This window comes from Copadichromis virginalis, linkage group LG12 (assembly GCF_057382275.1).
Source record: "Copadichromis virginalis isolate Kocher_CV1m ecotype Utaka linkage group LG12, C_Virginalis_male_GT1.1, whole genome shotgun sequence".
Lineage (NCBI taxonomy): Eukaryota > Metazoa > Chordata > Actinopteri > Cichliformes > Cichlidae > Copadichromis > Copadichromis virginalis.
The window spans coordinates 3015759-3027821 of NC_140629.1; the positions used below are offsets into that span (position 1 = coordinate 3015759).

Consider the following 12063-nt stretch of genomic DNA (forward strand, 5'->3'; position numbering starts at 1 on the left):
CTGTAACCCCCAAATTATTCCTCGCCCTACCGTCTCCGCAGGATGGCAGCAGACCTTTAACTGGTGGGCAGGTCACTTTGCTCCTCCAAACAACAAAAGCGCTAGTGTTTAATTACAACAACGCGTAGTACACTCAGAGAAACGTAGCCAAGGTTAGAAAAGTGCAAACATATCTTTCTTAAATTGCAGATGCAAAGCCGGAGACACATTTGGATCAGTGAACTCACCACACACTAGGACAGTTTATTGTGAGCGCACAGTGTCCTCAACACGTTTTGTTTTTCAATTTTCGTGTAGCTAGCTAGCTAGCAGCAGAAGCTGATTAAAGCCCCGTTTTTAGTGTGAAATAGACCCGAGAGTCCCTACCCGAAGTCTGCTCTGCACAGGCCCGTCCACCCAGCCGCCTCCTCGGTCATGCTGGTTGTCACGGTTGCTACAGAAACGCTAAACTACTGTGAACCGATTACATTAAGCTCGCACTGCAGTGACTCGTGGCCACTATGAATGTTGGCGCTTTTAATAATTACCAAGCTGTATGATGCTGCATTAGTGCACCTTACAGCCGAGGGCACAGTGACTTTATTGGGCGAGCCTGGACCTTCGAGGCCCGCCCGAAACCTGACGCTGACTCAGCGAATGTGAAACATCTGTCTCTGGTTACTAACCGAACAGCTGTCCGGTAACTATGATTAGCATTATCATGCTAGTTTTCGTCTTGTCGTGGTAAACGCTGGCCTTCAATTTTACCAGACACCAGAAAAGGGCGGTTACGAAACTTCATGTCCCACAATTCCTTCAGACCAATAAGGCACGCTTGTTACGTAATATCTGTTGTGTGTTTGTGCTGCTTTCGTGTTATGTCGGAAAAACCACAATGCAAAATATTAAATAAACAAATCAGCAACAATGCTGAACAATCTAACGCTGAATAGTAATGAAAATAAAACGATTTATCTGTTTTCAATTAGCTTTAAAATAGATTTAATAATAAAGAGATCTCACCTCATACTGTGCTTTGGTATGTGTGAGAAAACAGTGATGTCTAATGTTTTCATTATGAAATAAACACACATAAGTAATTCATTTTGATTTGTTCAAAGGTCTAACAAAAACTGAGTTTATTTGAATTATTTAATGAGCATAGTGAAGATGATTTATTTCAGTTATTTAATTATTTGCTTAGGAAAGCAACTTTTGGGGCGTATTCTATCAAATCTGTGTCAGGCTTATGTTCTGGATGTTTTTCAAATTAGTAAAATGACCAGGAAGTATCTAAGTAACTTGACAAAAGCTGGTCAAATTCTCTAAGTGCCTGGAAAAGTTGATTTAGTGCTTCCTTTCTTGTGTTATTTTAGCAAGGATACACAGGACAACCCTTTACAAGAGAAGGAGATAATGCACTTGTGGCCTCTTCAGTCATATGTGCTGGGTTTCCTGTCACATAAGAAACAGGATTGTAATCTTGAACAGCCAGTTCATTTCACTTTTGTAACTGCTAGCCAATATGTCAGTGTTTTCACAGTTTGAATTTTCATTTTTTTGTAACTCTTTCCAATAAATATTTCTGAAATACTCAGAATGTTTTTGAGACCCTAAATACAAATCGATTACAGAACTGGTTAAAAAAAGATTGAAGAAGCACATAATGTGTTAGTAACTGTGCTTGGGCAACCGGACAGATGGACCTGGAGTAACACATCAATGTTTAAGTTGAGTCAAGCCTAACTACAGACAATCCAGCAACAGTCGTTATCAATCACTTGGTTTCTCTGAGAATTATACTTCAAGGAGTTTAATCAGACATTCCTCCTCCTATCAGACGCACATTTTGGAAGCTGGTAGGTGAAAAATTCATTTTCTTGTAGTGAAGGTTGTCAGTCATCCAGGTCATCGTAGTCAAAGGAGCTTGCAAAGAAAAGAAGTCCAGACGCTTTTCTTTGCAACCACCTTTGACCATTTTCTTGTAGGTTTTACTTTCTGATAACTATGACATGACCTACTCTGCTCAGTTCCAACTCCACTCCTGAACTTTACTAGGATAGCTTAGCTATTTATCTTATACTGGGCCTTAGTACAGCATCCTCTCTTAATCAAGCTGTTTATTTCCTTTCCTCCTTCCTAATGATTGGCTGGCCCTAAAAATAAAACTTGTGGTAAGTGGGCTTCTGTTTACAGTTGGAGCTGTTTGCCTGAGATGCCCATATTAGGGAGACCTGCTATCATCATAAAGTGTCTAAATTAGAAATAAAACTGCCTGAAACTGAGTGTTTAGAGCAGTGTGAAGTCTGAGTTTTTGCTTCTCAGATCTGCACTGACTTCATCACTTGAGCATCTGAAACTACACCACTAATGTAAAGAAATAATAAATCATAGATATGAAAAAATATTGTGTCGTTATTATGTGAAAGGATTTCAGTCATAAATATAAGATGATGTGACGTTTTGCATAGAAGCCTTTGTCCAAGACTCCCATCACCACTAATTGATTTAAGAAGCTGCCGTCCACCACCCTCCTCGACATCCTCAAACGCACCATCGGTGGGGGGTGTGGATCCAGCTATTCCTTGCTGACTGGAAGCAGGAGGGTCAAAGCATGGGTCCGCGGTTCGAGTACTGAGTCAGTCAAGCTAAACACGGCGACCAAAGCAGCGCCAGCTTCACTTTAGACCGAAGCGCCAGTGCTGTCATCCTGCCCCTTCACCCCCACGCGCGTGGTTCTTTCTCCGCGGCGCGAAGGGGCGACGTCGGACTCGAGCTGACTCGGGTTCAGTCCATGCAGGAGGATGGAGATACAGAAGAGGGCGACTGGGTTCGACTACCCGGAGAGAAACGACGCCAAGCCAGTAAACGGTAGGCAAACCTGGCGTGGAACAGCCTCCTTCGCGTCCGCACACGAGCACACGTAGCCCGGCTGCTGCTGTCCCGGGCACCGCTGCTCACCTCAAAACATGAGCGCGTGGCTGTGGCTGTGTGATCAGCGCCTCATCACTGCTGCTGCACGAGCCTTTCACGTGCACCGCAGCCTTTCTGAAGCGGCGCTGATGAAAACGCGCAAGTTTAAAAAAGGAGCAGCGGGACAGCCGCGTGATTTTATTTTTATTAGACTCGGAGACGTTGGTAACGAAGTTAGCAGTGTAGCACGGATGAGTTTGTTTCACTGGTGGATATGACTTAATCGTGTGTGTGTGTGTGTGTGAGACACACAGAGAGAGATGGCGCTGGGCTCGCTGGGAACTGAGGTCGGAATGTTTTTATTTGGAGGTGGTCAGTCAGGCTCGGGAAGATCGTAAAAGGTGAACTTTTGAACTTGGAGAATGCCCCGAAGCCTTTAGTCCTTTAAGTCCTCAAAATCCGGCACTTCACAGGATGGCAAGAAGGCCATAACAGAGGATGCAGAGGTCCACCCCCCTACTGCACCGGTCCCGCTGACTTTTGTTTACAGTGGCACGGTGCTGCTGGAAAGGCTTCTTATTCAGTGTGCCTGATACTCGTTTCTAATATTCTGTGATGCTGACCAGCTCCAGGCTCACACTAAGCCCACAATGCCTTGCAGCAGACTGTCCCAGGCGCCAGTCCCATATCGTGCCCCCGTGCGGGTGGCTGAAGATTTATTGACATTTCCAAGATTAAAATTCCTTTAACCCTGCCAGCCCTGATTACCTCAACGTGACTTATGGATATCGGGGTGGACTTTGTGTTCTGATCCACTTAATAAGTCTCATTATGAAGATTTAAGACTGTTTAAGAAGCACGTTAGATTGAAATGTCCCCCTAAGAATTTCCCTTAGATTTCTTAATTTAATAGTAAAATTAATGCATAAATTTTTTAGGCTTAGTTTCATTTTAATACTGAAATTATTTCGTGAATGTACCCACAATTATTTATTAATTTTGATTAAACATGAATAATTTAATATTTTTTAAAGTATGTTTTGTGGTGGTGACTGCTGCTTGAGTCGTTTCAGGCGTTGTCTTTGTTTCACTGAAACACATCCTCTGTGGGTTCCAGCAATAATCAACAGAATAATCAATAATGACGACAACAGCCTGAGCAGTTCTACAGATTAAATCATTTTAATTTTTCAATCGTAGCATAAAAACACGAGTAAAGAAATACACCCCAAAAAATAAAAAGTATTTCATAAAACGTTTTGAAATCATTTTAGGCTCGTTGATAATTCTGTAAATAATGTTTTCCCTGCATATTGTTAGAATATGTCTCGTCAAAATGTTTATTTCTTCATCATGTCTTAATTCATTAATACCTGGTCTTAAAATTCAGGATATGGCAGGAATTTCTAAACGCCACACATGACTGAAGGAAACGAATAAACACTTCAAATGCACAGATAACCGATTATTCCACGTTTCTGTGGTGGTCAAACACAAAAGTTGATGATTAAAAATGAACGTTCAGCCTTCAGCTGTCGTTCACACTGTAACACCAAGCTGTGAAACAAACAATACTTAATATTACCCATGAGTCAGTATCTTTAAAAAGACTGATAGCAGCTGATTCAATGGTCAGTGTTATCTTTGCAAACAAAACGGCTTATTTATCATTTCTAATTGTTTGCAGAGTAGAAAACAGTAGGTAAACAGAAATGACAAACAGGAAATACATGAAAACAAAGTAACAGGCTGAGTATTTGTAACAGGATTTTACTTTGAATGGTTTTGGCCTGATGTCACTCAGCATCAGCTCGTATGTCCACACATCCCTACTTTCTCGTTTCATTTGAGATTTGATCTTGAAAGTGACCACTTTGATACTTTTTCATCAAAAGATGTTTAGCAGAGTGAATATTGTTGTTTACTTTAATGTGAGTTTATTTAGTAAAGTAATAGAAACCACTTTGAGATTTTAATCGAGTACTTCCAGCTCTTCACTGCAGTTTGTTGCTTTTCTGTGTCATATGGAACAGTAAGCAGCGCATGTGCCCCCCCACTCACCTGCCCCAACACACACACACACACACACACACACACACACACACACACACACACACACACACACACGGGAAGATAGGTTTGATGCATGGGTGAAGTAGACTGGCATGAACTGGTTGAAACAAAGTGCTTTGTCAACCCCTGCTCTGCTGGTACATTTGTTGTTGTGTGTGTTTTTCCCTTGGGGCAGAGTGAAGGGGGTAGCTGGCAGTGGGTGGGACAGGGACAGGATACAAACACCACCCCCGCCATCCCACCCCCGATTCTTGAATGAGCCAGGAGTACAGTAGAGGCGTGTGGGGGTGGAGTGGAGTGTGGGGGTGACAGGAATGTAGATGTGATCCATCATGTTGTGTTTTTTTCTTAAGAACACTTCCTCTGCTGCCACAATATCAGTGTTAGCATCAGCACACACACACACACACACACACACACACACACACACACACACACACACACACACACACACACACACACACACACACGTTTTCATTCAAGTTAATCAAGAGAAGAAACAAAAATCATTGCAGCGCCTTCAGCATCATAGTGATTCTTGTCTTTCAGTCAAGCCTTTTTTGAACACACTCCCCACCAGGTGGTGTCGCGCTTGTTTTGTTGTTTAAAGAAAGGAAAAAAAGATAAATGTATCAGAGAGTGATAATACAAAACCAATATCATGTATGTTTCCGTTTCTAATGAAAAGCTCATTTTCCTCTGTGGTCTCTGTGGATGACAGACTTCACTGTGCTGTAAACTGAAGCTCAGCTTTCATGAAGCAGGACAATAATTTTCTCTGTTCGACTCGTGAAAAGCCTCGAGTGCACTTTTACTCTGTGGCTGTGAGTATTTTAACATTAGATGGTGAGCGTCCATATGGACGTCTGTTTTGTGACGTGTGGACTCGCCCATATTGACTTAACATCACAGCGCACCGTCTGCAGTCCAGGCGGTGGTTTATAAAGTGTAGCAAGAATGACTGCTTGGCTGTGGGTGTCTGCAGTGGAGTGTAACCAAAGCATCAGGTCTCTCACAGGTTCAACTCTGTAAGTCTTAACAAACGAAGATGTATTATCAGAAGATCCTGTAAGTGCTGCAATAAATGCACATCGCTGCAGCGAAAAACAAACAAATAAAGCAGGTGGCTTTATAATGTGACCCTGGTATAGATCAGCTTCATCACACAGGCCTGTGGTCAGTGAGTAGACAGATTTCTAAAATGATGGAGTAATACAAAAACCTACAAAAATGTCCTGTTGCAATTACATTACAAGTACATGTTTGGTTTTTAAAGTATATATTTGTTATTAAACATTCAGAATCTGTATTTATATTTATATATTTTTATTTTCTTTATATATCTGCAGCTGTGATCACTGTGATAGTGCCCTCAGTCGTGTCCAACGTAGAAATATCTCTAGATTTTCAGGTTTTCCTGTCTCGCTGCTGCGTCTCTCCTGATAATATGATAAGACTTTAGTAACAACATCAGGATCTGTTTGCTCTTTCATGATTATCCCACATACTGAGAGGACATCTGGCCTGATTGGTTTAACCTTCTATTTAGATGTCAGAGGTCATTACAGCTAATCTCAATTTGATTCTTGACCCAAGACAGCGTGCGTGGAGTACAATCTGATTACATCTTCTGCAAAATGTTTAGTATAACTCAGATACTTTTTTCACCCTTACAGGGAAACATTCACCTCCCTGATTTCATGTTAAGATGAGAGAAACTATTAAAGAGAAGTTAGTCGAGTATGAGCGGTGAAAACTGAGTCCTCATCAGTTCCAGAGGTCTAAATGCTGCAGTTCCTTCATGCTGATGGTGCTGTTTCCAGGCAACACATATTGCGGGTCAGCTGGTGATGGATGGGATGAAAGACAAATAATGGGGAGATTAATTAACACCATTTCAAAGGAACTAAAAGAACATGTTGGATGGATTAATTCAATTTTTAATAATGTTCTGGTTTGTTGTTCCAAAATGTTCCCCTGCAACAAGTGAAATATTTTAGTTTGGTGCTCAATTATTTCCATTTGCTTTCAGGCCCTTAAAAACATCTTGTCTCATAAAATCTTGATAAATATTTTTCCAGTTCCCTGTGATGGTCTAAGCCTTTTCCACTTCACTATGCTATTTTCAGTTCACAAACACTTCCAGGGTTTTCTTCGCTCTGAATCTTCTCCTAAAGTTCTGCTTGTTGTTTTCTTCTTGTGTGTGCTGTGATGGACATGTTGGGGGAGGTGGCGGATGAGAGCTATGGGAACGGCAACCAGGGATGTTGCTCTTGAAGCATTAATGGCCCTGGTCTCTGCTGACCTCACCGTAACCCAGGAAAGTATTTACAACCTTCACTTGATCCATGAGGTATGGGGCTGGGACTGCTCTCTCACAGAAGTTTGCTGCCTTGATCCTGGCATAGGCTGAGCATCTAACAGCTGCTAATGAGCTGTGGGGGAGGATGACGAGGGAGGACATAGCATGCTGCTGTGAACCATATTTTGAGAGGGAATGTATTACAGTAAGTACAATTGGTCTGAGGCTGTTGGCAGTGCTTTTGCCAAGCTTCTGTTGTTTTTGACACGAAGCCTGGGCCAAAGGCTGTAAATGGCTTCAATTTGAGTTTGAATTTGGGTGGAAGATGAGTTTATAGGCAGCTGTAAAACACTGAACTTGGTATGCAGAGTAGGGATCCTGTAAAGCTGCAGTACTGAAGGATGCAGTTGTCTGGGAAGTTATAAAAGAGCAGCTGAGGAACTGCAATATTTCCATTTTAAAGGGGAAAAATAGGGGCTTCTGTTGCCACTCACTGCAGCTAGGTGTCACTTACTGGGATATCTGAATCAAAGATTTGCCTAAAGCAGCCGGTGACACCCTGGAAGTCTTTAGGGAAATATGGGTATTTCCTAACTGGTTGGCAGGTGTTTGCTGGAGGTTGCAAGCTGTCACTGGGTGAAACTAGTTGCAAACAGTGTGCTGCAAAAACCTTGTGTTCTCATTTCCAGCAGGTTGCTGTTTTCATCCGTAGTTCATATAATAGATCACAACTTGTCTACAAATGCTTGCTAATAAATCAGGGAGCATTAGTGAAAGTTTTTTTTTTTAGTGTACAGATTTCTAGAGAGGTCCTCACAAACTGTGGGATAAAGTTTCTGTCCCAACTAAGTAGCAGAGGCATTACAGAATTAATAAGAGGCTTTGGTAAGGTCAGCTATGAGCTAGAGCTGGGCGATATATCGAGTTTTTTAAAAAATATCGATATATTTTTATACGAGATATAAGATCTGACAATATCCTTTATATCGATATAGTCTATGTTACGTTATAATTATACTTGTGGAGCCGCAAGTTTGCCTCTCTTTCGTCCACTTTCGTCTTTACGCAACGTTACTCGGCCTCGCCTCTCCTTCACTGAACACAACTCCCCCTCCTCCCCCATCGCTTCACCTGCAGGAAGCGACAAGATGGACACGGCAAATCTCCTTTAACGAGTTACTGCGCATCGCCCCGTGCGTGGGGCGGGACGGCGTCAATGTGTTAGCTAGCTAACCACGCTAACGAGCTAACCACGCTAACGCCATGCAGCCCAGAGGTGCTGCACGGACTAAAATCCTTTCATTTTCTCAAAAGTTGACAGCGCGAACCGATTTTATGTGGAACACGGCGCTCAGCAATCTGTCACAAATGTTTGAGTACGACTTTGGTAAGCTACGGAGCTGCACCGCTTGATGGATTGTCGGAGCATTACGGCTGAGCCTCGCGGAGTGATACGTACTGTGCTTCAACGTAATATTACCCTACTGTGTATAAGGACCATAAATGGCACCTGTTAAGAGACGTGGTTGCGAAGCGGATTACAAACTCCAGGCTGTCAGTCACGCAGTACAAGTTGGGAACAGAGCAGCTGTGAAATCTGTCTTTGTTATTATGCTCAGCGTCTTTTAGTTTACATTTTGACTGCACAATTGTGAGCTCTTTGTTTAGCACAAAAACAACATTGTTTGCTTTTATTTATGGAGCATTATTATTTAATAAATGCTCATAATTTATTTTTGAGTAAATTTTATGTACATCTGCTCTATGTTAATAAAAGTGCCTGTGTGACATCTGGGACACAACTTTGACTAAGAACTCTCTTCTTGTTCTTACTTTATGGCTTTAAAAAAAATATATCGAGATATATATCTTATATCGCCATCCAGCTAAAAAATATCGAGATATGAATTTTGGGTCATATCGCCCAGCCCTACTATGAGCTATATTTACCTGACAGCAAGAAAAAGAAACATAAGGTTTTCCACATTATCCTGTTACAGGAATTTTAGGTTCCAACGCAAAGGTCCATGCAGCAGGTTAGGCAGCACTGTCTTTGTCAGGAGAAGAAGAGGGAGAACGGTTTTCCCCACAAACAAAGCAGAGCTGAGTTTAGTGTCTCTAACAAGTCTTCAGGCATCCCACCAGAAAAATCTAAGAACCCTTCTTTACAGTTGTTTCAGGAGGAGTCTGGTTTCACAACACAGGTGCAGCACAAAATACACCTGAGGGAAAATGTTCCAGCCTCCAGAAAGTTCTACAGAATTCCAGCTGCAGCTTGGGTAATTGAAAGATCAACAAATGGTGAAGCCTAGTTATGCTAGTCCTAAAAAAAGATGGATCAGTGTTCAACTTTTAGCCGTTTTCCACTAGTACCCACTGGGCTTAGCTCCGCTGACTCGACTTGACTTTTAGGTTTTTCCATTAGGTGAAAGTACCTGATACCAGGTATGTTTTTAATACCTACTCTGCCAGAATCCCAAGCCATCTGATTGGCCAGTTAGTGGTGTCACTCTTGAGTCCTGCACAAAAATTAAAACCAGCATTTTTGAAACCCAGCAAGAAGTGAAATGGCTCTCCAAAACCAACACTGTGGTCCAGCGACGGTGTGCAGTCCTGTACCAACAGTTTAGAAGCAGGTATCTCATCGCCTTGATGTCCACCATTGTTGTGTGGTTTGTGTTGCATTGACATTTTGGGACGTTCAGCTGAATCTGATTAGCCGAGTGGGTACTAGTGAAAAAAATTGGAATTAGTCTTCAAGTTTGATCCCTTACCTGATACCTCGCATTGACGAACTCTTGGAAAGGGTGATGAGAAGCTGTGGCCCCAGCACCAGAGACAAGGAAGGTGACAGCCTTCAAACTCCTTTTTGGACTGTTTCAGTTCAAGTTGCAGCAACCTTTCAGCATCTCATGGACCAGGTGTTGATGGATCTGTGTGTTCTCCACCTCAGATTTGCTGGCTTCACGAGCAGTCCTAATGAATGTAATCAGACACAGAGCCAGGTGGAGTACCTTGAATATGAGGTTGGACATGGACAAGTCAAGACTTTAAGTGGAGAAAGTGGAAGTCATTCATGCATACCCAGTGCCCACAACAAAGAGGAAGGTGCTGGCTTTTGTAGAACTAGTGGGGTGGAACACCAAGTTTATTCCCTACTTTGCAGAAAGGGCAGCACCTCCCTGGGATCGAACCACCAAGTTTTTGATTAGTACCTGACCTGAGACTCCTAAACTGCAGCCACCCCGTTCTCTTCTTTTTTTTTCTGAACAGCTCAGTAGTCCCCCCCCATGCTGGGAGTACTGGTCATAGGTGACTGGCAGTGGAACCATAGTCGGGTGAAGCTCAGCACAGGACACTGATTGTTTCACAGTCAACAGACAAGATACACACAGAGCTCTGTGCACATCGTCAGGAAAATGCTAAACGGTGACTCTTCTCATTACTTCAGCACACATGCGTTGAGTAAATGCTGCCTGTTTGGACACTTCAAGCTGGTGGTTATGAACGGACTCAAGAATGCGTACACTGTAGTAATGGAAATATTCTGAATGCAGTAACTTCCTGCTTTGCTTGTGTGAAACATTAAAGCAGTATTCAAATCAAATCACTTTTATTGTCACATCACATGTGCAGGTACATTGGTACAGCACATGTGAGTGAAATTCTTGTGTGCGAGCTTCACAAGCAACAGAGTTGTGCACATGCAGAACGTACATAAAATATGTAAGTTATTTCTTGTTAGATATTATTTTCACTCCTGAAATAGATGAATGTACTGCATTTTTTTCTAACTTAAAAGTGAACTAATGAAGAAAAACTTCAGACTCTTTGGCAGGACATTAACTCCGCTGCTACAGAAGTTTTATTTATTCAGCACAAAGTAAGAAAAGGCTGAAAAAGGCCAGTTTCCCAGCTAAAACTTTTTTTTGTCATTTTAACATTAATTACGAGGACATATTATAGCCTGCACCAAATCCTGATTAATCTTGTTCCTGTTTGGTGTAAGGCCTTTCTTGAGAATACTGTAAAATGTTCTTAATGAAGAAGCAAAGTTTTAGCTTTTTCATTCCTGTTTTAAGCTCATTTATATTGCTGTTCAGCCTGTTTTTGTACCTGTAAATCAGCTAATGCCGATGGATTGGAATGGGACACATGAGCAAACTTAACAGTTGCAGGTTTTGGTTTTGTTCAGGGGTGGGCGTCGGCGTTGCAGTAGTGGTGGTGTTGAAATGTTCTGTCAGTTAACTGACAGACGACCACTGCAGCCAACTAACATGATGTTTATAGGTTTAGTTTCGTGCTGGTGTAACCGGACAATATCGCCTCATTTTTAGTGTAAAAATGTGAAAGTGCGACACATGTGGAGCATCCGTACAGTGCACACTGAACCTTGTGGCTCCATAAGCAGACTCAACTGTTTCTGCTGTTTTGTGAGATGATTATTATCAGATGGCTGCTGCAGGGCTTAGTTCGCACAGTGCTTGTACACTCACCGGCTGTATGAGGCAGTAAAACTCTAACCCCTGGTATGATGAAAGGGAAGTTGCTCCTTTGAGCATGTCAGCCCGCAGTGATGGTGCTCCCCCCCCCGCCCTCTGACCACAGCCTGACCCCCAGCGTGACTGCCGTCGGGATTACCACAGATAAACACAACGGTCACCAGCTTCACGTGGATGAATGCTCTATGAAACATTTATCCCACTGTTTCATGTCTAAAGTGGGTAATCAATTCAGTCTAATTATATATTGATGAATAATAATAAAAATAATATCAAATGATAACATGTATTGAA

At 42.2% G+C, this 12063-nt stretch overlaps 1 protein-coding gene across 1 annotated transcript in view; it reads left to right on the plus strand.

Moving 5' to 3' along the window:
* Window positions 1–2562: 2562 nt before the first annotated feature.
* nr6a1a (nuclear receptor subfamily 6, group A, member 1a) overlaps window positions 2563–12063 on the plus strand; it is a 117020-nt gene continuing 107519 nt past the window's right edge. The window contains exon 1 of the mRNA XM_085474373.1: window positions 2563–2850. Coding sequence (XP_085330499.1) covers window positions 2784–2850 — 67 coding nt within the window. The 5' untranslated portion in view covers window positions 2563–2783. The remainder of the gene's footprint in view (window positions 2851–12063) is intronic.